Source organism: Rattus norvegicus, chromosome 2, assembly GCF_036323735.1.
Source record: "Rattus norvegicus strain BN/NHsdMcwi chromosome 2, GRCr8, whole genome shotgun sequence".
In the NCBI taxonomy this organism is placed as follows: domain Eukaryota; kingdom Metazoa; phylum Chordata; class Mammalia; order Rodentia; family Muridae; genus Rattus; species Rattus norvegicus.
In genome coordinates, this window is record NC_086020.1 from 184,821,030 (window position 1) to 184,846,728 (window position 25,699).

Consider the following 25,699-nt stretch of genomic DNA (forward strand, 5'->3'; position numbering starts at 1 on the left):
TACTTTTAGAGCTGAGAACTAGGCACATGCTGTGAGGATGTGCTGAGCCGTGCTGACTGTGCGTCCATGGCCTTCTCCAGTACACCATTCACTTCTTTGGTTTCGAGTATCTGTGATCCAACAATTCCCTTCATGGCCAAGCCTCAGTTATTTTCTCTAAATCTGAGCATTTGAATAGCCTTGGCCTAACATCTTCGTTCTTAGAGAAGGGTTCTCACTTTGCAGCCTGTTTTTTATTACTTACTAATTTATTTGGTTTTTTTCTAGACAGGGTTTCTCTGCGTAGTTCTAGCAGTTCTGGACTCGCTCTATAGACTAGGCTGGCCTCAAACTCAGTCTCTGGAGTGTTGGGATTAAGGGCGTGCACCACCACCACCAGGCTCAGCCTCATTTAATGTGCACACACACATCCATGTGTGGGGTGAGCATGTGCACGTGTGGCAGTTACAAGGCAATTTCTGGAAGATGCTCATTCCCTCTTTTTACCATGTGGGTCCTGGGGGACTGAGTTAGGTCATCAGGCTTGGCAGCAAGCACCTTAATCACTCAATCACTTTGGTGGCCCACCGAGGCACATATCACTTAGAATGGTCCCCAAATCATTGTGTGGTCAAGAATGAGCTTGAGCTCCTGCTCCTCCCGCCTCCACTGCCCACGTTCTGGGATGGCAGGTGTGCACCTACACAGGGTTCACTGTCTTAATTCTCCAAGAGTCAACTTCCTCTTGCCAAATGCAAAATTTCCCTCTGTGGACTGAATCCCCTTGCCTGCTCAGTAAGAACAAGTTACTACCTTTTCCCTTAGTTTTCCTACTAGTAAACATCGCCACACATAGCGACTCATGACCAAGTCTGGATTATAACTGCCTTGCATATGCCTTGTTCATTGCTACTGCTCTAAACAGGTGCTCTGAGCACTAGGAGCTATTTAGTAAACAATGAGGAAATGACTGGTGGGGCTGGAGAGATGGCTTATCAGTTAAAAGTGTTTACCATTCTTGCAGAGGACACAGGTTTGAATCCTAACTCCCACATAGTGACTCACAACTGTAACTTCAGTACCAGAAAATCCCAACTCACACGTGTGCACATACATACACATAAAAGAACATCTCTAAAGAAATGACTCCTGGGGCCAGAAGAAGGTAGCTAAGCAGTTAAGAGCACTGGCTGCTCCTCTAGGGGACCTGGGTTCAATTCCCAACACTACGTGGCAGTTCACAACTGTGTAACGCCAGTTCCAGGGGATCCATTACACTAGGCATATGTGGTGCATAGACCTGTGCAGGAAGGCAAAATACCCACACATTTTTTTTTTTAAAAAGAAATGACTCCTAGATATCTATACTGGATTTCCCACCTTTTGTAAATCTAAGTAGTCAAATACTACATGTTCCCTCCAAAATCTTGGGGCTTTGCTTTCTTTTTAGTCAAGATTTATTTAAAGACAGAGTTTCTCTATGTAGCCCTAGGTTGTCCTGGAACTCTCTCTGCAGACCACACTGGCCTCAGACTCAAGGATCCCCTATCTATGCCCCTCTATCTGTTGGGTTTAAAGGCTTGTCTCGCCATGGCCGGCTTTAAGATTTTTATGGGCGTGTCCACATGTTTATCTGTGGACCACATATTTATTTGCCTGGTGCCCAAAGAAACCAACAAGGAGGCTGCACCCCTGGAACTGGAGAGGGTTGTGAGCTACTGTGAGTGCTAGGTCCTTTGGAATTGGAGACAGTGCTCTTAACCAGAAAGACAGCTCTCTAGCCTACTTTGTGTTTTGTTTGGTTGGTTTTGTTTTGTTTTTGGCATTTTGAGATGTCTTTTTCTGTGTAGCCCTGGCTGTCTTGGAACTAACTCTGTAGACCAGGCTAGTCTCAAACTCACAGAGATCTGCCTGCCTCTCTGCCTTGAAAATACTGCCCCATTCTACTTTATTTTTTGAAGTAGAATCTCATGTAGTCCCGGCTGGCTTTGAGCTTGCTATATAGCCACAGAATTGCAGATCATCCTACAAGTACATCCCAAGTGCTGGCATTACAGTGCATCCACCTGGCCTGGCTCAACTCTTAAACAGTTTGATTCTCTAGTCACATGAAGCTTGGGAGACCTTCACCAATCTCACGTAAATTCAGTGTTATTAAATCACAAAAGATTTTGTTTCTATAATTTTTCCTTGTATCTATTTCCTTCCTTTCAGTTATTACTGTGTGTGCTTTTTTTCATTTTTAATTGGTTATTTATTTACATTTCAAATGTTATTCCCCTTCCCAGTTTCCCCTCCACAACACCCCATATCCCCAACCCCTCGTGTGTGCATCTTAATGGGATAATTATACCAGTTTCCTAACTCATCCCATCTTTCACATGCTGGAGGGAGAATCAACTCCCATAAATTGCCCTCTGACACACATTTACTGTGACACATACGTTCGAACACACACATACACTGTAAAAAGGGGCTGGGAGCATCCTTACCTCCTCCTGCATTCTTGGACATGCCCTATATTCCACTGGCACAGAACTAGTCACTGCTCAGGACAGGTCTGTTCTGTTCCTACCCCACGCCTCTTGACTCTGCAGGCTGCAGTGGTCTTGAACAGAACAGCCAATAGTCTTGATACCTGCTTGATGAAATCCTGCTCGTGTTAAAGCATTTACATTAATCAGCACTCAGAGTTTCCTTATATCTTCATCTTAAGATTTATCACATTTATTGTATATGTGTGTGCAGAGAACTTGTGTGAAATCATTTTTCTCTTTCCACCATGCGGAACCCAGGATTCTAACTCAGGCTGTCAGCCTTGGCAGCAAGCGTCTTTACCCACTGGACCATCTTGCTCTCTCCCATGCTTTTGAGACAGGGTCTTACATGGCCCAGGCTGGCCCCGAACTTACTATGTAGCTGAAGCTGGCCTTGCACTCCTGAACCTCCTGTGTGCTGAGTCCAGGGGTTACAGGCATGTACCACCACACCTGGGTCTTTATGATCGTTCTTGTAGCACTGAAACCTTTCCCTGTGAATCATCGGCCTGCCTCCTCTGTGAGGCTGTGAGCCTTCCTGCACCTGCGATTTCTTACACAACGTCCCACACCCACGCTTACTAATGCTGTTACTTTAGCCTCTGTGACTGTAAGTCTACCTTCTATAGTTCTCTCCTTCTTATTAAGGAGGTCAGTGGCATAGTATTATCCAAGACTAGGTGAATGAGACCGTGAACAATGTCTTGCCCCAAATCCAAACAAAATGGCAAACTTGGTGTCCTTGCTGTTAGGGTCAACTAAGGACCAAAGCACGTGGTAAAGCGCCATGAAAATACCAAAGAATGATGACTCATACAAAAATGGAAATGCCTGACCCACTACAAATGATAAGCTCTTTGGAGAGCAGACTCCCTTCTGGATAGGGAGGTGGCCCGGTGCTGGGTTCTCTGTAAGCCCGAGGACAGCAAGGCACTTTTATTCTCAGGATGTGATCTGGGAGGGTCACACCCCCAGAGTACCTGGTATGCCAAGCACTCAGCAGGGGACATGGAAACTGTCTCCCCAGTTACTCATGAGTGAGAGACACATGCTAGGGTCAGGGAACATAACACCAAGTCTCAAAGGCTCTGCCGGGCTTTACCTGTGCTTGGTTGGTGAGGGGTCTGGGAACAGTGAACAGTCACAAGGCTTTGCAAAGGAGGGCTCAACAATCCAAGAACTAAGGAGGCGGTTGGAGTTCCTGAGGGAGCCACTGGGGACAGAGGGGCTCCTTCCTGCCGCAACTGCTTCGCTGGCTAGCTGGGGAAAGCGGCTAGATGTCCCTTCTCATTTTCAGACTAGCCACTCCAACTCAACTGCCAAAGGCCCCTCTTTAGTCCTTCCCACATAACCCAAAGGATTTGTAGTCTAGGAAACCAAAGAATTGTTTCATCAATAAATCAATTTATTTAAAAGAATATGTTACAATTAATTACACTAAGTGACATTACCAAACAGTCTTAGAGTGGTTAGCTCTAGGGCAGGGCCTGGAGAAGCACTGGAGCCACTGGGTCTCTGCATTCTCTTCACATTCGTAAATCACAAACAAAAGTACAAGATACTGCAGTGAAAATACAATTAGTTTCTCTCAAATAAATTAAAAGTGTGCATGGCCTGGGAAAAACTGAAGCCCAGCTCACCAGCTTAGAAGGGGGCACAATAACAAGGCGGCACCCATGGTCAGCAGCTGGCCAAGTGCTCCTACCAGGATCTGCCCTCTTCAGTCTCATTCCTCCCCAGAGCCTGGTGCCTACGCGCCCTCAGTTACCGCTGAGAGGAAGCTGCAGTTATCCAGGTAAAGGAGGCCTGGTACATATGCCGGGGGTTAGATAAGAGGAGCCCAAGATGGAGGACTAAAGAAGCATTCTCCCTCCCACCAGCTCTAAGTACTCAGCCACACTGCTGCTCCTCCAAAAAGAAGTTAAAGCAGCCCATGAAACTGGTGAAGGAGCAGCAGTGTGCTGAGGCCATCCCTCCAGACAGCACAATGGGCAGGAGGGCAGAAAGGGCCTCCATTCCTAGAGACTGGCTCTACTCAAATGCATGTAGGTCCCTTTAAGAAAACTGCTTTCTAGGAGCCGGAACTTAAGCTGGGAGTTCTGAGATGAGAGAGGTGTTCCCTCTTATCAGTGTCCTATTTTGCTGCTTCAGGCATTGGGTTTGGAGTAATGAAAGGATAATTCAAAGCTACTGGCCCTGGTAACTAAAGGATAAAATTAAATGGGCCAGGCAAGAGGATGCTAGAGCATTTACCTTGTTCCTCCCTGAGAGCTCTGTCAAGGCCGGGCGCTGCCCTGAACACTGACACATCTGTAGCTGGGCTGAGCCTAGGCCTCGGCAAGGGGAAGGCAGAAAACGGAGACCAGGATAAAAATACAAAGAGCAGAAGCTCAAAGTACTGCCCAAGCAAAGCTTCCTAGAGTGCCAGGTTTCTCAGGGCCTAAGTATTTTCCTGTTCCATAAAAATCTCTGAATTTTTGTCTCAGAGAACAGAAACTCAACGTGGAGGAAACAACAGCTGGAGACCAGGAAGATCCTGCCAGAGTGAAGCTGGGAAGGGACATCCCATTCCTAGAGACAAACTGTCCAAGAAAACTGTAGATGCCTCTCTGGGCAGAAGCCAAGACTAAGAAACATAGAACAGATTAGAGAAAGGAAGCGCAAGGGGCTTGGGGGAGGGATATGTTACATCTAACACTGCTTCATGCAAAAGAACTTGATCCTGTGGGCCTCTAGGCCATAGTGACCTCCTCCTCCATGACTGCAGCCCCACTGTGGGCCTGTGGGACCTCCTTCTTCCCATCTCCCTGCTGCAGCTGGGTGTTTTGGCAGCAAGACTACCTGAAGTAGCATGTTCCTACTCAGATCTGTTAGTCCCCACACGTCTGGGGCTCAACTCTTCAGGACCTTCAAAGCCCTGTCTCTACTCTGGAAGGCTGTAGCACAGGCTCTCCCACTGAGGGATGGATGGGCTGCACTGCTGCTGTTTTACAGTTTGCACACAGCTGGCCTCCAGAACATCTTGGAGAGGGAGAATCAACTCACCCCCTCTTAAGGTACTCAGGCTCATTATTAAAGCTAAAAGGGCAAGTTGATACTGATGAAAGCCTTCAAATCAGGTACGGCTCTCTTCAACTTTAAACACTCACCATATTTTATAACCTTGTGGTCCCACAGGCTTGGAGAGGAAAGGGATAGGAAAGGGAAAAGGTTCACACCTTCCTGGGACAATGGCTGCTAGAATTATGGAGACAGAAAAGTGGCCTCATAATGCTCTGCAAAACCAAGGCTTGAAAGAAACTTTAAACCAAGTCCAGCACTGCCGACCACATCCAATTCTAGCTGCCTCTCAGCCTCAGAAAGCCAAAGATGCAGCTGATGGCGGTTTCAATATTGAAGGTAAAGTAGATAAAGAGTTTCAAAGATGTGTTTTAGTTGTACCTAACCTGAGCATTCCTTACACAAGAACTCAAGGTTTAAGAATATTACTCTAGTGCCAGCCTGGGCTCTGTCCCACATGTTGCTTTGAGGTCCTATGAGGCCTAAGTGCAGGAGCAGGTAAAAAACTCTTCTACCTTTGAGATATGTGATCCAGAATAGCCTTGAACTCATTAGGTACCAGAGGGGTGGACTTGAAAATTCTGAGTTTCCTGTATTCCCCTCCCAAGTGCTGAGATTACAGGGATGCACTACAACACCCAAGTTTTATGTAGTGCTGGAGATGGAACTTAGGGCTTCACCCATGTTAGGCAAGCACTCTACCAACAGAACCGGCCCAGGCCCACCCCCAGGTAAAGAACTCTAAGAGTTTTCTCCTCAGTCTCCTTTGAAGGAAATGGTGGTGGTCAACTAAAACCGACCATATTCCCACTTCTTGGGCCCTCAGCTGTCATGAACAGGGCTAAGTTTACCCAAGGCACTCCCTCCACACACAACTGTTTAAAGAACTCACAGAGGATATAAAATATAGATGGTTACTGGACAGGAATGGAGGAGGTAAGGCCCTTATACACATGAGGCACTGCTTCCTTCCTTCTTTCCTTCCTTCCTTCTTTCTTCCCTCCCTCCCCTCCGTATGTCCTGCCTTGGTGCCTCAGATGCCAAGCTTTACTCCTGATACGATCCCTGTCTGTCTCAGGAAGAGAAGTGTCACAGTTTCTGTGGGAACAGCCTCCTCATGTGACCCTGAACTCTGGTTTGGGCCAGTTGCAAGGAAGCTTTATATAAAAGACCCTAAAGGAACAGGAAGGAGATGCAGGATGGATCAGGAAAATGACTTGCAATCAAGACTATAGGTCTTCAGACTCTCGGCAGCCTCGCCGCTCTTGAGAAACAGCCTTTCTCCTCCTCAGCACCCTCTTGAAGATAAAGACACTACACTCCTCGCTCCTCAGACTCTATGGCAAACCAACAGCCAGAAACCGTACTCAATACAGAAAGGGAGGAAAACCCAAGCAGGTTGTAAACTTTTCGAGTCCTTCATGAGGAGAGGTATTTTCCCTGTATTTTTTTTTTCCTTTTTAAAGTTTGTTTCAAAATAAAGAGAGCAAGAGAGAGGTCATGAATTCAGTGAAAGGTGTGTAAAAACACAAGCTAAAAAAGGTTCTGCCATCAATATGAAATTTAAAAAGAAATATATATGTATATACGTGCAGCTAATTTGTGTATATATAATTTTTACATACATACATATATATGCTTGAACAGTGCAAATGGATGGAGTTCATAGTTCCAGTTTTAAAAATATAGTACAAGGAGAGTCTGTTGTTATGAGGCCCCGGGTAAAAGGACAAGGATGACTTTGGCGAGGTGCTGGGCTTGTTTCTGTCTGATCTCAGTGGACTTCTGGCACTATCAACCTGCTGCTCGCTACCAGCTCAGGTCCAGAGGTGTAAAATTCACAGGAGGTTATTAATAATATTTAGCTTAGGACTTTGGGATATAATGACTTTTTTCCTTTTTTCTTCTTTTGTGTTAATGGTTACTGTCTGACATGAAAGATGAAAAGGCTAAGAGGCTGAGGGCAAAGGGAAGGGGAAGGGATGAGGAAAGGCTAGGTGGCCACATCCCTCTGTTGTGACCTCGCCATCTGGAAAATATTCTGAAAGGAAAAAAAAAAAAAGAAGCGTTACTGAGGAGCAGCCTGGCCTCCAATCTGGAGACAACCGTCCAACACGACTGGAGCAGCATGCCTGGCTGACCCTGACTCAACCCCATCCGAACCACAGCCTCTCAAAGCAGAGGACTCTGATATTTACCACCTGCCTCAGTCTTCCTCTTTTACAAAAGACACAATCCAGATTTAAGGCAGTTGCTATGCCCGAAACCACAGATAAAAGCAGCAGGAGAAATTCCAGATGACTGCCAGAGCCCAGTGTTCTTCTACTATAGCAAGAACACTAACCTCCACGTGACGGACTGTACTCTTTCATTTTCTGACTTTCTTTGACAATAAGTAGCTAAGTATTTATACAGAGTCTTCTAAAGTCTGCTCCAGCACTGACACCTATAGACAACGGTAGCAAAAAATGTCCCCACATTTATGTTCTCGGTTAGTGAAGAAAGACTCTACTGTGACTTATCTAGTCAGATGGCTAAAACTCTGGACAGGCACTCTCCGGGTCAGGAACAGCATGGAGGGTTATTTGATTAAAAACAACAAACAAATAAACAACAACAACAACAACAACAAAAATCAAACAAACAGGCAGAAGAGGGTCCATGATGTCATGAGAGACGGGAGAGCCTGCAGCCAGTGTCCACCCTCTACACAAGGGGAGAAGCAGGGCTTTTTTGCATAGCCCATTCACCATCCAGAGGCCAGCATCGCTGGGAGAATGTCCTGGCTCACATGGGATAATCAGTCTCTAACTAATATTCCTAGAAAGACAGAAATGGAGGTGAAGGTCCCGGTATTTGGTCATGGTCCTATGAATTGTAAACAAGAAGAGGAATGAATTAATTCAAGAATTCTTTAGAATTACCTCTTTTCTCCACTTGAGCTCGCAGAACACCCTCTCAAAGCACTCATGCATGTAATTGAACTGGAAAAAAAAAGTAGCAATACTCACTGACTTCCCCGAACCAGGCACAAGGCCATGCATTTGAACTTCAAGTCTATCATCCCATCTTCCAAACCCACCCAGGACAGAGAAAATCCTGCCAGGAACCACAGACCACAGACCTGGCCACCTATTGCTCTCTAGCTCCTCCTAGTGCTGACTATGACACAGCACAGGGTGTGACTCCCACGATTCTCCTGGATAAAACATCAAGGTGGTCCGCCTGTGCTCTCATGGTCATCAACAAAGATAAAGGCTTGTGGTGAGAGGCTATAGACGCACTGAGGAGAAGGGCGTACAAGGGGACAGTGGCACTCATCTCTAACCCCAGCGCTCGGAAAGCAGCAGCAGGGGGATTTATTTGAGTTCAAAGACAGCCTCGTCTACATTAGCAAACTCCAGGCCAGTCGAGACTAGATAGTGAGACTGTGTATTAAGCCATCAGCATCACCAACTGCAGTGGAACAATGAGGGAGAGCTGTCTGGGTTGACTCTGTTGCCTCCAAGAGCTCCAGGCTCATGTGACTTCTCCTTTAATTCCCACTAGGATTTACTTCAAAAGTTCAAAGCCCAATCTACTTTCCCATGCCTCCCATGTCCCACTCACATATGGTGTGAAGATTTTAACCCATCGAGGCTTCTTCTCTCCTCGTGCATATTCAAAACAGAAGGCCATTCCTTCTTCGTCTGTGTCCCATCGCTGCATCTCATCCCATTCAAACGCTATTACCTGGTTCTAGACAGCCAAGAACATCAGAGTGAGCTTTGTAGTTTAAGTATGAGAGTACTGGGGAGCTGAGGCAAAGGGATTCTGATGGAATCAGGGAAAGGCTGGGTGTGACAACAGAAACTGAGGCTGCTGGGGTGGCTCCGTGGTTAGTGCTTGCTGGCCAAGTCGACCTGAGTTTGAGCCCCAGAACCCACACAAAGGTGGAAGAAGAGAAAATGACTCAAAAAGTTGTCCTATAACCTCCACACATGCACCATGGCATGGACACAGATACACACACATACATACCACACACACACACACAATAATTAAAATGCATAATTTGGAGCTGGTGAAATAAGGATACTGTGAGCTCACTGATCATCATCAAGTTTCCATTTCATTTGCTCCCCAAGGAAGAACTAAAACACACAAAGTATCCAAGTCTGTTGACAGAGCGCCTGGCCCAGCCCCAGGCTGAACTCTTACCTCCAGCTGCCCTTCTTCAGTGCAGGCATGAAGTTTAAAGTGCGTGATGCTGATGGCTGTGATAACATGCCCCTTCCTCCTGGAGTCGCAGGCACAGTGAGGGAAGATGATTTCATTGTAGCCCTCACAGGTCCTTAGCATGTTGAGGTACTGAACAAACAAGTGAGAGGGAGAACCACGTTACAGATGCTGGTGCCCAGTCAGTTACTGAGGTGGACAGAGCCCTGGCTTCTGATCTCACACTTGTCCTGGGGTCAGGACAGGCTCTGTGGCACTCCTTCATCCCATTCCCAGCGTTCCCTTCCTAAGTTTAACACCAAGTTCTCTTTAAGACGACACAGAAATGAAGTGACAGAAGAGACACTGTTCTCAAGAGCACTCACACCAGAGAGGAATTCACGACAGCAGCCAGTGTGGCCCTCTGCTATCTTCATAATAGTTTCTCCCCATCTCCTCCATAATCGAAAATTATCCTCACCTTAATGATGAAGATAAAACCACTCCATACCTCACACTCATGTTAAAATTAAAATAAGCTAAAAACCTAGTCATTTTAAAGAACCCAGGGTGGGATGAACCTATGTAGGTCACTGTCAGAAATGGCACAGTCAGAACTAGAGCCCCAGACTTCCCTCTTTCCCTAACTCCTAGGTGACCTGGTTCTCCTGAGTCCCGGAATGTGTGTGGTAGCTACTTTTAATTTCCAACTCGACACAATCTAGAATCAACTGAGAAAGGAGGCTGGGTGGGGAACTGTCTACACTGGGTTTGCCTATGGACAGTCTGCGGAGGTTGTCTGACTGATGACGGATGTATAGGTGTGCATGTACATATAACTGGGTCCGTCTAGACGAGGGAGCTGAGCACTGGCATGCATGTATGCACTAACTCAGTTCTCTTTGCTCCTCAGGGTGCAGTGAGCAGCTGCTTCAAATTCCTGCTAACTTGACTTCCCTGCAATGGTGGACCATACCCTGGAAACAGTGAACTAAATTAAACCCTTTCTCCTTAAGCTGCCAGTCAGAGTATTTTAATCAGAGCAACATGGATGAAAATAAGACAATGTGCCTCCTTAAAAACCATCTGGACTCACATCAGGTGAAAGATGTGATCCTCACAAGATCCATCCAGAGATGGCGTCAAACGCTCAAGGTCAGTCACTCACTCACTCACTCGGCTTTGCCCCACTCCTCTGCTGTTACAGCTGCTCTAACTCAGCTCATAAGCCCAAGTTGAGCCAAAAATAGAAGACACTTGGATAGAGCGTTAAAAGTAGACGAAGAGATAGAGAAGGGAGTAAGAAGGTTCATGGTCTCTGAGCTGGAGTCCTTTTAGAGGTTGCCTCAGAAGTAAGCACATAGGCTTCAAAGTCACTGCAGGTGTGTGCAGAAACACAGTGCTTCGGTGACATCAGTGCATGGGTGGGAATTCCAAACTGAGAACCAGGCAGTTGTTATCTCTTTTACCAAGACAGAGGAATGACACCAGCAGAAAGAAAGGAAGGAAGGAAGGAAGGAAGGAAGGAAGGAAGGAAGGAAGGAAGGAAGGAAGGAAAAAACAAAACAAAACACATGGCTCTGCTACTGGTGAATGACACTTCACTTCAAACACTGCTCCTGCTGTTGGGGTTATGGGTGCACAGGAGCAGGGATCACACCCTGACCACTTCATATTTTTTCTTCAGTAAAATAACAACTTAGAAAAGCACAGAAGGGCAGCAAGAGCAGAGCAGGGTGAGTTCAGAAGAGCTGTCATAATTCAAAGCCTTGGTCTTATTTTCTCACTCTCTCACCACCACACTACACCATCTCCTCCTTTTTATTGCCCTTCCTGTACCAGTGCACAGCACTGTCTGCTCTTGCTCCATTGTCATGAGTAGAAGAGCAAACCCTGCTAAACACTGCAGGGTAAGTGTCACAAGAGGCAGATGCGATGGAACATGTAAAAACTGTAAAAACCTCAACAAGGCCTGGGACAGACCTTATCCCAGACAGCAGTGATGCGTGTGTCACTGGGCTGCACTCAGGCCACCTTGTGCACAAATCCAAACCACTGTTTCCTAGTTATGCCTTATACACATTACTCAAGCCTGGAGACTTAGTTTCTTACTGTATAAATGAGAAAGAATGATGGCACTAATGTCATATTATCTATTAGCATCAAATATAAAATATTTAGCACAGAATTTGATGCACAATTAGATAATTAATAAATGATAGTTTTAAATTTGTTTTGTTTTGCTTGAGAGAGAGTTTTCCTCTATAGCCCTGGCTGTCCTGGAACTTGCTCTGTAGACCAAGCTTGCTTTACACTCGCAGAGAGCGACCTGCCTCTGCCTCCTGAGTGCTGGGATTAAAGGAGTGCGCCACCACCACCTCCTCTTCCCCCACTCCTCCCCTTCCTCCTCCATCTGGTGACAGTTAAAATCTTTTAAAAATCTCTATTATCATTAGCCAAAGTGCTCATCCATTTTCTCTCTCAAGAACAGCTTGAGACCTTGGGGAGTGGTGTATACCCATTTGGTGGACAAAAAAGAAAAAAAAAAAAAAAAAAAAAGAATGGCTTGGGCTGGGGATTTAGCTCAGTGGTAGAGCGCTTACCTAGGAAGCGCAAGGCCCTGGGTTCGGTCCCCAGCTCCGAAAAAAAGAACCAAAAAAAAAAAAAAAAGAATGGCTTGAAATGACAAATCTGTTAGTTACTTTTAAAAATTCCAGAGTAGGGGCTGGAGAGCTAGCTCAGCCATTTAAAAACATCTGCTACACTCACAGATGACCAGAGTCTGGTTCCCAGCACCCATATTGGGGGGGCTCTCAACCATCAAAAACTCCAGCTCCAGGAGATCTGATGCCCTCTTCTGGACTCTTTGGGCACTACATGCACATGGCACACATACAGACAAGCAGGAAAACACACATACACATAAAAGCCAACTTCCAGGATAAGGACGGGGAGCTGGCTCAGGGAAAGAGTACTTGCCGAACTTCAACCTTCAGCTTCATAGAGAAGCAAGCAAATAAAAAGCCAAAGGTCTCCAGTTCAAGACCGATCCAAACAAAGCCTGCAGACTAGAGAGGTGCGGACTGCGGCACGTGTAGAGGTGGTACATTGTAGAGGTACATGGGACCTTCTGCCCTTCCTGCACTGCCCTTTCAGCTTCTCTGTGTTTGAAAAACTCCCAATAAAATGGTAAAGGGACAAGAATGCCCTGACCGGTCCTCCAACATCTAATCCAAGCCATATTCCTGATAGCCATTAGAAACACTGGCACACTCAATGCACAGCAATTCTGCTCAGTGCTGCTCAAAAACTTAGGTCATGTAGGTGGGTGCCACGCAACCTGAAGACAACTTCTGCTCAAGTTCTCTAATGGAAAATGACTAGCATAAAGGGAACGTACTGAGAATTATCTTCTTTGGGACACACTTGTGCTGTTCTGACAAACGTATCTGCCGTGTTCCTAAGAAGGCCTTTTACTGTAAAGATTTGTCTGTGCGGGAGGGGTTATGTCTTGAGGTAGAATCTTATTATGTAGCTCAGTAAGTTGTCCCGGAACAGGCTAAGAACATCAGGCTAGCCTTAACTCTCTGCATGTCTTTCTGTCTCTGCCTCTCGAGTACCGTATCACATGGTTTTACCATCCATTCGCAGCCCTCTGTATATATTTTTCTTTAAAGCAGCATGCAGATAAAGGCAAAGATAAGAAAAAGTGATCAGAGGTGGACTACAGTGCATCCTGAATGCTCTATGATGTCAAGAAAGTAATTATTCCTGAGGCCTTTCCCACTGCAATGTGGAAGGAAAAGAAACCCCCTCTCCCTTGATTCAGGGGAAACACGCACTGGAACTCTACTCCCAAATCCTACTTCTACTCTGACTAGTCACCTGATCCCAGATACTGTGGTTTGAATGGGAATGTCTCAAATAGGCTCATATGTTTGGACACTTGGTTTCCAGCTGGCTGAAGCTATTTTTGGAAGACTGTGGAACCATCAGAAGGTGGAGCCCTACTGGAAGAAGTAGGTCAGCGGGGCAGGCCTGCATCAGCCAATCTCCCACTCTTGCCCCGACAGACTGTATCCCCTCAAACTACTAAGCCATGGTAAACTCTCCCTCCCTTAAGTTGCTTCTTGTCTGGTATTTGGTCCACTTCTTTGTAAAATGAGGCTAACACTTCATAAGCATTCTAGAACAGTACCAGCACACAGTGAATCTCATCTTCTTGTCCTTGGATTCAAGATATCACCCTGAAGGCAAAATAATCTTCAAGAGAGTGCCTACTGGCCTAAGTTCTAAAAATAGCTTGCGTGGAAACCGAGGTCACCCATGCCCATGAGGAGAAGCCAGATGTAGTCTTTTTTTTTTTCTTTTTTTCGGAGCTGGGGACCGAACCCAGGGCCTTGCGCTTGCTAGGCAAGTGCTCTACCGCTGAGCTAAATCCCCAACCCCCAGATGTAGTCTTAATTGGGACCTAGGTCTTCGGAGACTCCCAGGTTCCTGTTATTTCTGTTTTAAGTGGACAATTGCTACATTGCTGAATCTGTACCAAGCTTGAAAAGAACACTGAAAATTTATATAAATTCAAAATTGGAAAAGGTGAATTGTTATTTTCTAACATATTTGCAACATGTATGTAAAAAACCAAAGATCTAAAGCTAGGCGTGGTGGCGCACATCTGTCACACGAGGACCTGAGAGATGGAGCGGGAAGATGTTCATGAGCAGCTCTGACTGGACAGACGTATGACCCCAGCCTGGGCACACACATGAGACCCCGCCTAGAAAACAAAGTGGCCACACAACTGTTCTGTCCACTGTCTGTTTTGAATAGCTAGATATGATCTTGATCATCACATCTGACTTAGATAAGCAGAGAGAAAGGGTAGAGCAAAGGATGCTCTATGAATGTTCAGTAGTTAGTAAGAGATCGGCCTGGCACTTTACAGAGCAGAACACTTTAGGTGAATGGATTAAGGTTCTATTCCAAAGAATTCTGTGCTCTCCCTGCTGACCCGCTAAAGGTCAATCCAGGTCTCATGGAAACACGGACCTGAGAGGAACCCTGGGAGCCAAGTTTCCCTAAACTCTAATTGAGATTCTGAAACTCTTCAGGTTTCACAATCTAAAGTATGCTTTCTACACATTTATTTTTATTGTATGTATTTATATTTATTGTATGTATATGCATGTTTGCCTGCATGGATGTCTGTATACCACATGTGTGCCTGGTGCTGTGAAGGCCAGAAGAAGGCAATGGATCCTCTGGAACTGCACTTAAGTACCACACACAGTTGTGGACTGACGTGAGTGACAAGAACTGAACCTCAGTTCTCTCTCCAAGAGTACCCAGCGCTTTTAACCACTGAGCCATCTCTCCAGCCTCTAAGCCAATGATGGGTTTTTGTCTGGTTGGTTTGGTTTTGGTTTTGTGTTGTTTGTCTTTTTTAATGACCTCATGGAGCACCCCTGGTTGGCCTGGAGCTCACCATGCAGGCTGGCCTCACTCAGAGTGACTTCTTAGCGTATGCCATCACCCTTGGTCCCAGTGCTATTATCTTCAAGAACAGCTAAGGCTTGTGTTTTAAAATACTACTGCATAGAAAAAAGTCCTGTAGCCAAAATTCTGCCCATATTTAGTTATACTCAAAAGAGTTTTGATTTTCTATTTCAGTTTGCTCATATGTAGTAGTAAAACAATTCCCTGATTTCTGGTGACTTTTATATGGGAAGGAGATGTTTTTTATCATTTAAGTGGTAAAATGACTATCCTTCCTAGATATAAAGTCATGCACAGGCTAAGGTCAATGCTGACCCTATTTACCTTCTAATTTAATGTACATGGACATGGGGTGGGTGGTGTCTGATGTTGCGATGTGGTCACACTCTATGTCCAGGCTGATCTCAAACTCAAGCTTGTTGGATAGCTCAGTCTGGTCCTAAATAAAGATCCTCTTGCCTTGGCTTCCTGAAGGCTGAGATTGTAAGTGTATTCTACCATACTTAGCCCAATTAATTTAATTTAAAATAGGTAATAAGTACACAGAAAATAAAACATAATTCACATAGTGTATCAGAATGGTCATCAGTGTACTTATTATCTTGTGTAATACACATGGAACACTGAAAAAATTTTAGCTATATGTCATCTGCCAACAGAGAAACCTGTAAATGCTTATGACTGAAATGTTTAAATATTCCTTACCAGTTTTACTTTTATTATTATTTTTTACTAGTTATACATTTTTTTTAAACAATGTCCACCAGTGTACTTACGGCTGGTACAAAGTAAAATCTAATGTTATGACCTTTGGAGAACAGGCACAGCAGCACTGTCTGACAGAAGTTCCTGCAATGCTGAAAGCCTATGCTATCCCATGCCAGCCACTGGCCTCACGCATACTCTTTAGCACTTAACTCATGGCCAGTATAACTAAAGGAATGAATTTTCAATAATTTTAAATCTAGATTTAAATAAATAGCCACATCAAACTAGTAACAGCTAAATCAAACCAAGTCTAGGGCATCACAGGGTGCAGAGCACAACTGTCTACACCAACGGAAAGAGCGCGGTGTGAAAGGAAAGGCTTTGCCCCTCAGAACTAACTCAGTTTTAACGGTAAAGACCTAACTAAATGTGGTGGCTGACTCTGGTTACCTCACCCCTTGGGAGGCTGGTATCAGATATTCAAGTCAAGTTCAAGGCCAGCCTAGTCAACACAGAGTTTGAAGCCAGCCTGGGCTACATACCAAGCTCCAGGCTAACCTGGCTGAGACCTGTCTAGGATAAATAAATACTGAAAGTTAAATCTAAATACTAGTTCTTATGTCTTTAAAGGTTTTTTTTTTTTTTTTTTTTAAGATTTACTATTTTATGAGCATTGACTTTCACCTGTTTGTACATATGTATATCATGTGTGTGCCTGGTGCCCATGGAGGCCAGAAGAGGCATCGGATTCCCTAGGACTGGAATCAGACAGTTGAGCGCATCCATGTGGGTGTTGGGAAAATCCACAGTGCCCTAAGCACCAAGCAACTCTCCAGCCCAGAGTGTGTTTTATGGTCGCTGTTGGTTTGAGAGAGGACTCATTAACCCAGCCTGGCCTGAAGCTCGCTACACAGCTGAGAGCCACCTTTCCTCCAATTACGGGGTGGGCGCTATCTCCAGCTGTTTTATCACATTTTCAAACAAATATTGTTTGGCCATTACTAAAATCTATAAATTATCAAAATTAAATTACTAAAAACTATATGCCTATAAATAATCTAAACTTTTTATATAATAATGGGGGAAACACAAGGATTTTATATCAAAGTGGATATGTTCCACCTCTTAATTTATTAAGCCTCTGACCAGGCTGTGGTTCCTTTCAAAACCAGACAAAGCAGTCATTTAAGAAGCAGTGGAGACACAAACTTACCATGACCATCTTCCTTTGTTCATACAGCTTCTGTAACTGGTAAGACTTCTCCTCCGCTTTAATGTAACCTTTCTTTACATCATCAACAGCCTATAACAAAGCAAAGGCAGAGAAAGAAAGTTTATTCAGATGCGTTTTCAGGAAAGCTTGTACCACCCGGACCACCACCATCATCGCCTCAGTGAACTGTCACCACACAGGTGTAGTTACCACAGTAACTAGCACTGACAGACAGCGGCAGATGAGAAATCTCTGTGGAGAGCACAGTAAAAACAACAGAGAGAGCAGGGAGAGCGAGTGCATGTTACCTTTTAAAAATAATGAGGATAAAACAAAGCGTACGTATGCAAAAAATGTGCAATGTACCATTACAACAGGAGCAATTGTAACCATAGTTACCAGAGAACCTAGACAGACGCCCCTAGGCAGGCAAGTGAGAAACTCTCAGCTGAAGACAGGGGACAGCAAATAGATCTGCTGAATTTAAATAAAGCCTTTCTGACTTAAGGCAATGAGCTTAAGTGTATGGCTAAAATAACTATGCTTGTTCTATCTATCTATCTATCTATCTATCTATCTATCTATCTATCTAAATCCATATAAACACAAATACATAATGCATATATATATATATGGATCATGATGAGGAAAGAATGGAGTAAGCATAGATGTTGTAACATTAAAGGTACAAATTATTCCCCTTGTATCATCATCATCGTCGTCGTCGTCGTCGTCGTCTATAGACTGTTCCTTACTCAGGCCTATTTGAAGTTACCAGTGCAGACCAGACTGATCATGACCTCATGGTTCTCCTGACTCAGACTTGAGTTCTGGGAATACAGGTGTATGTGTCACTATACCTGGCTTTCTAGAGTCCTAGAAAAGAGACTGAGTTCAAGATTGAAGTCAGGGACTGGACCAATGCCTGACCCTATCTCTTACAATTGTCTACTTCAAAGTCACCTAAATCATCACAGTTTGGCCTACAGCCACACATACAGATGACAGAAACAACAACAACAACAACAACAACAACAACAACAACAAAAAGACAGAAATTAACAATTTTTGTAGTGATAAAATTTTATGAAATTATCTCTTGCAATCAAAGAGACAAAACTTTTGCTGGATGTCACAGCCAAGTTAATAATGCAACTTGAACTCACTTAAAACTCAACCTGCAGCCAAATGGTGTGGTGCACACCTTCACCCCCCTCCCCCCCCCCAGAGCTGAGGACCGAACCCAGGGCCTTGCGCTTCCGAGCTTCCTAGGTAAGCGCTCTACCACTGAGCTAAATCCCCAGCCCTCCGTGGTGCACACCTTTAATTCCATCATTCTGGGGACAGAGTCAGGTTGATCTCTGTGAGTTTGAAGCCAGCCTGGCCTACAGAGAGAGTTCAAGGACTACACAGAGAAACCCTATTTTAAAAAGCAAAACAAACAAAAAACAACCAAACTTAACCTGCTACACTACTGTATATTCAGCCTGTATAGGCTTAACCCACCTTTAAAAGAACAAATACAACAACTAACTTTACTATGCCTTGAATTTTCCATTTACAACCTAAGCTAATGCACAGCTGTAATCTTAAATTATAATACTCTTCCATGACTCTAAGCTCAAGACTGTGTGTGTGTATGTGTGTATGTGTGTGTGTGTGTGTGTGTGTGTTAATCATTTGCTAAAAGCAACCTTGTAAAATAAATATCAACCATAAAGATTTCTATAAAGCACTCTTATTCCTTCCCTGTGCTATGAGTTCTGAGCCCTCTGTTAGGGACAGTCCAACAGCAGAGAGCACTCAGGTAGGCAAACACATACACCAATAGACAGCCTAAAAACAGACCAGTAGTCAGACTACAGACAGATGGGCAATAAGCACAAGTGAAAAGTTCAAATTTGGGCTTGCCCCTTTTCCTGATGATCAAATAAAAGTACTTTATTTTTGTTAGGTTCTAATTCCTAATACCTGTAGTGACATTTGTCACAATATGAATCGCACCTGAGCATTTGAGGGTACTTCCCAGGGCACAGGCGACTCAATCTACTCTAGCAGTGTTAAGTCCGGACAAACTTGTCAGTAAAATATTTTCTTTACACACACACATGCACACACGCATGCACACACGCATGCACACAGTGCACACTGTAGCTCAAGCTGGTATCAAACATGCAGCCATCTCTCTTCCGAGGCCGCCCCAGTGCTAGGATGACAGCTGTGAGTCACTTTGCCTGCCTTCTTTCATTCTAATCAAGGGTAAACTTGACAACCCCTGAATGGAAATCACAAATATTACCACATTAGATTCTTTTTTCTCTTGATTAAAAATATTTATTAAAAGTTAAACAGCCATACAGCTAAAGAAAAAAAAGTGATAAAAATAGTCTCTCATTTGAGCTTCAACACACAAAGACAGTTACTTGGAAACTGAAAATTTTTCATGGTCATCCTTACAAAATTCTACATGTTATGCATACAACCCAGAGGCTTCGTGAACACTAGGCAAGCACTCGACCACTGAGCCGCATTTGCAGCCTTACACCAATACATTTTTACTTTTTTTTCAGGTCTTGCTACAGTAGTCCAGGTTGGCCCTGAATTTACAGTTCTCTTGCTTCAGCCCCCAGAGTGCTGGGATTACAGTCAAATGCCACACCTCAGAGACTTTAATGGAAACTCTTCTCCTGACTTCTCAATTAAAAAAAAAAAGATAAATAAAATTTAATCAGGGGCTGGAGAGATGGCTCAGCAGGTCAGAGTATTTAGTTGTTCTTTTAGAGGACTCAGGTTGAGTTCTTAGCAACTCACAACTACCGGTAACTCCAGTTCCAGAGGATCTGACATCCTCTGGCCTCCACAGGTACCTGCATGCACTTGGTACACATCAATTCACAAAGGCACATACACATACATATAAAAATATTTAATCAATAGTACTTTGTAAGTATGCAAACAATGTTTAGAGCCCCTGCTTTACTGGCTTCCTTTAATAATTTAAAAATACTGTGAGGTTTATTCTTCATGCTCCTGTTTGTAACCTTCCATCGGCAAACATCTAATGCTTGTCAATTAACTGCAAACAAGAACCTTATTGCATTTGTTTTTTGTTTCTCTGTGTAGCCCTGGCTGTCCTGGAACTTGATTCATATACCAGGCTGGCCTTGAGCTCAGAGATCCACTAGCCTCTACCTCTTGAGTGCTGAGATCAAAGGCATATGCTACCACCACCACTCAACTATAATAACCAATTTTGTCATCAAATCTTTCACAATAATCAAACACTCAAACTCCCCTAGATTTATTCAACTGTTTTAAAATCCTGCTGACAGCTCTCATCTATTGCCGCGCCCCTCTGCTTGCAAGTTTCCTTTTACAGTCTCGTGAGTTTGAGGATGGAGCAATGTTAGTATGTATAATCTGTCAGATCTAGCTAGAATTTTTAAATAAAGTACCAAGAACTTTTACCTTATTAACTTTCAATGAAAAGACTCATTACCAATTCTAAGAGACACATTACTTCACAATCTCTAAGACTGGGACAGATCTTACAGCGAGCGATGTACTAGCTTTTACCTGGCAAATTTTTCTCTTAAAACAAAAAAATGGTGCATCTTATACCTTATGACATCTTAGAAAAATGAAATATTAGAGTCCCCATCATTAAAATAGGGTACAAAGTAACTAAAATTAATAAAGGAGAAATTTAATACTATTTCACAAAACACACAAACAAAATCATCTGAGACTTGAATACTGCTAGTAGAAATATAAAATATGACCACAAAACAACAATAACATAATAGTTCTTCAAAAAACTGGAAAGTGGTTCAAATGCTTGCTCTGAAAACATATGGACCTGAGCCTGGGTCTCCAGGAGCTGGCTGGACAGCCCATCAAGTCAAACTGGTGACCTCCAGGTTCAGTGAGACATCCAGTCTCAAAACAAAGGGACAGGGATAGAGGAAGACTTGTGACTTCAAACTCTGGCCTTCCACGCACACAAGCATGGGTGTACACATTCCATACGCACGTGAACAAAAGCACACATCACACATAAATTGGAGATAGAACTGCCAGCAGAATTCAGCAATCTCAATTCTAAACATATTGAAAAAAAGGGAAGATTTCAAATGAACATCTGTGCATAAATGTTCACAGCAGCACCATTGAGCCAAGCAATAGGAGCGACACAAATGTCCATGTTGGAAAAGAATGGAACAACAAAATACAACACAATGTCAGTCAGCTATAGAACTCTACTGCAGGAGGTAAGTTATGGCAATGGTGGTTGCACAGGGATGGTAGGGAGAGGGAAACGAGGCTCTGCTGCTTAATGTGCATGGAGTCTCAGCGTCAAAGGGTTCTGGAGACCTGCTACACAACAAGGCAAGCAAGCTTATCACTCCTGAACCACACACTGCTTAAAAAACTGGTGTGGTGGTGCCCGCCTGCAACCCTAGCACTTAGGAGGCCACAGTAGGAGGGCAAGGTCATGCTCAGTTACAAGAGAGTTCACGATCAGTCTGTGTGTGTAGGGGGTAACCACAAGAAACTGATATGAAGGACAGAACAAAAAGTCCCATATGAGAATAAGAGTTCAAAAAGAGAACAATAGATTAGAAGTTATCAATTTAATCATTCAAATAATTTGCCAGATCAGAAAAGACAAAATTTCCACATAGAGCTCAACATAATAAAAGAAAATAAATGCAGAGCAGGGTACATGATTCTGAGCAAGGCATGATGGCACATGCCTCTAATCCCTACATTGAATCTGTAACACAGTAGATACGAAGTCAATGTCAGGACTACATACTGAGTAATAAACAAGTGTGATGGCTAATCTTGGTTGTCAACTTGGCATCTGGAATCAACTAAAACCCAACAGATGAGCACATGTGCATGTACTGAACAGTTACTGTATTCATGAACTTTCTGCCAGGTGGCAGCCATTGCTGAACCAATGGGACTAATGGGGCAGCCTGAGAGGTAGTCTAATAAGCATTCACAAGCACATACATGCATGCACACACTGATTCTGTGTCTCTGAAGAACCCTAACTAGTACAGATTGTGGTACCAGGAGTGGTTCTAGAGAGAGAGAATTATAAGCATGATTTTTCTTTCTTTTGTTTGTTTGGTTTTTTGAGTCAAGGTTTCTCTATGTAGCCCTGACTGTCCTGGAACTCCCTCTGTAGATCAGGCTGGCCTCAAACTCGGAGATCCACCTGCCTCTGCCTCTTGAATGCTGGGATTAAAAGTGCATGCCACCATCACCCAGCTGAGGGTGAATTTTTTTTTCTTTTTTTTTTTCGGAGCTGGGGACCGAACCAAGGGCCTTGCGCTTCCTAGGCAAGCGCTCTACCACTGAGCTAAATCCCCAACCCCTGAGGGTGAATTTTTGAAGCTTCTGGTATAGGCTTTACAATTCAGACACTCAGTCACTGAAAACACCCCTGATAGATGGAGAACACTAAAGCTAGAAACATTTGATGACAACAAGGAATCTAATGACTGTATAAACTTTTGACAATTTGTGGATAAATGTTAAAACAGTAACAGTGCCGGCTGTTTTCCCTTAGAAGCTCTTGATAATAAACTGACAATGGAAAAGCATGAGTGCAATGAAAGAATGCAGCCAGTTCTAGGTTCACATAAACTGTCTACAGCCATGGTTCTCAACTTGTGGGTCACCAGCCCTTTCGGAAACAGATTATAACAAAATTAGTTATGAAGTAGCAATGAAATAATTTTATGGCTGGGGGTCACCATTACATGAGGAATTGTACTAAAGGGTTGCAGCATTAGGAGAGTTGAAAACCACTAGTCTAAAGGTTTTTAAGTACGCCCTGTAAGAGAATCTTCTCTTCAGTGGCCACCGAGCTTGAGCTGCAGATAATCAAGCCCAAGCTCTCATTTTAAGGTTGGCTGACCTATGGTAGTTTATTCAAGTTCCAGCCCTAGAGGGTATCAGTGTTTAAGGACACTGATCGGCAGAAATGGGATTTTCTAACTTGGGATGAAGACTTGTGGGAGGACCCAAAGTTAAGAACTTTGAACCCTCAGATTCTCAAGTGTTTAACTCATATGAGGAAGTAGTCTCCCCATGCTTAGCAGAGGATGTACCCCCCAATCCCTGTAGTATTGCCCTCTTCACCTTTGCCTGGAGGAGTTAATTCTTCATTGTATGCTGAAGTAGCAGTGATTTTCTCTGAAGGAGGTATCAGGCAGCCAATCCTGATGTCCCTCAGGGCCCATCAATAGACCTCTGGACCCATTAGACTTAAGGCTAAGCAGGCTCCTACAGGGGAAATCAAAGGTGTGGTCATGGAGGAGTGCACCACATTACTAAAGGGCTTAATGAGTTTGCTAATTCACTCAAACAGAAATCTTAAAAATATGAATGGGAATGGATTTTAAGGGTGTTGAGTAAGGTAGAAGAAACATAAGACTGGATCAAACAGACTGGGTTTATACATATGGATTCTCTAAGTGGAGACTCTAAGTTTTATATGTAAGCTCACACAGTTAAAAGGTATCAAAAGTTTGACTGCTTGGTTGAAGCATTTGCCAAAAGATGGTCTAAAGAAAAGAAGCTAAAGATCCCCGATATCCCTTGGCTCAGTGCTGGAGGATTTTAGGGCTCAGGGAAACTGCAGTGTTAGAGCGGGTACACTGTGTATCTGATCCTACACAAAGAGAAGGCCCAGGAGACATACCCTTCAGTAATCATATAACACAAAATGGTGAGAGGGCACTGGCACTTTGAAGGGCTTTCTGGTTGCCCCTTCCTTGTGCTAGACCTTAGGGTTGGAGATGCCATTGCTCAGCTAGATGAATAAAAATGTGATGGTTTAACTGGGCCCTTGGGTAGCAGAGGCCAGACAGCACTGAGTCATGACAAGCAAGGCTACCACAATGGTCTAACCTGTAATCGTCAGCACTGGCAAAGTGATTATATAGTAGCATGACCTTAATGGACATTTTTGATACTGACTTATTGTGGTGTTTACAGGCATAAAATAGATAAGCCTACACCATTTCTGTTGATCTGTATAACCAGAAAAACTCTCAAACAAATGTAAGAAAGGATATATTACTAGAAGGTGGTAAGAGGAAATCTCGGCCTGTGACCCAATTACCAGAATCGAACTAGTTTGCAGACCCAGCATCCCATGAACAAAGGGACCTTGGTAAAGTGCCTAAGAGTTACTGCTAACCTTTCTCTCTAGTTCCTCCCCAGAGGGACTTACAGACTTTTTACAAGGGTCACTGTATGCTGGGAGAAAGGAAACAATCAGATTTTCCAGGGTCAATTGGATACTGGTTCTGAATTGACACTGATTCTTAAAGAGCCCAAGAAGCATCATGGTCCTCCAGTTAAATAGGGGCTGATGGAGGCTAGGTGATTAATAAAGTTTTAGCTAAAGTCCAATGCAGAGTGGATGGGGTTCTAGTGTGGTATAAGTATGTGGGGCAAACACTTGTAACCTCAGTCCTGGGGAGGCAGTGACAGCTGCCAGCCAGACCAGCATAAATGATGTTTCCCAAGCCTAGCGAGAGACCCTAAGACCCTACCTCAAAAACAAAGAGGATAATTCTTAAGGAACATAAAACATTGACTTCTGGTCTCCACACAACAGGCTTTTATGTACTCCCACATTTCCGCTCCCTTCACATGAATACAACACAAATGAAACAAAACCCTCTCTCTCACGACAAGATCCCTGCTTATGAAGAGAACCTTAGGACTATGAAAAAGGAATGCTGTACAAAAAGGTCAACGTGGGAATCACCATCAAATCCAACAGCGTATATCCAATCACATTTTAATATGGTTGCTTATATCACAGTCATGCCCGTGCATTAAGTCCCTGTTAACACACACAGTAACACACATACCCCAAAATGAAGGGAAATGACTCAGTGGGTAAAAGTGCTTGCTCTACAAGCATCCTACTTTGAATCCTCACTACCCATGGGGAAAAGAAAATTAAAAAAAAAAAAAAAAAAGCTGGGCTCTGCAAGCCTGTAATGCAAGCAACATGGGAAAAAAAAAAATTTAAAAGAAATACTCAAGACCTAAAATTTTAAGGTTGGAGATTTAGCTCAGTGGTAGAGCGCTTGCCTAGCATGCGCAAGGCCCTGGGTTCGGTCCCCAGCTCCGAAAAAAAAAAAAAAAATTTAAAAGAAATGCAAGCAACATGGGGACTGCTCTGGCCTCAGCATGTGAGTATAGGGGCATGCACGCTGGCACAGTCAGTCAGTCAGTCATACACATACACACATACACACACGCACGCACACACACACACACACACACACACACACACACACACACTCCAAAACCCAAAAGATGAAGCTCCCAGGCTACTTAACATGGCCAGTTTGCAGGACAGCAAACATGAGAATGCATCCACCTGCCAGGACTGCAGTGTACTCCCAACTCTTCCAAGATAGAAGCTCCTATGCTTTAGACCTTTTAGGGCTCACTATACATTACTGTA

General features: G+C 43.9%; 1 protein-coding gene across 2 annotated transcripts in view; it reads right to left on the reverse strand.

Annotated features, from left to right (window-relative positions):
- Window positions 1-3,900: 3,900 nt before the first annotated feature.
- The window catches only part of Snx27 (sorting nexin 27), an 83,002-nt gene continuing 61,203 nt past the window's right edge, over window positions 3,901-25,699 (reverse strand). The window contains exons 8-12 of one of the 2 annotated variants that reach the window (NM_001110151.1): window positions 17,191-17,280; window positions 9,777-9,926; window positions 9,186-9,314; window positions 8,501-8,560; window positions 3,901-7,617 (exon numbers count right to left, since the gene is read on the reverse strand). In NM_001110151.1, coding sequence (NP_001103621.1) covers window positions 7,570-7,617; window positions 8,501-8,560; window positions 9,186-9,314; window positions 9,777-9,926; window positions 17,191-17,280 — 477 coding nt within the window. In that variant the 3' untranslated portion in view covers window positions 3,901-7,569. Of the gene's footprint in view, window positions 8,397-8,500; window positions 8,561-9,185; window positions 9,315-9,776; window positions 9,927-17,190; window positions 17,281-25,699 lie in introns of both variants that reach the window. The other variant, NM_152847.2, reaches the window with a different exon arrangement.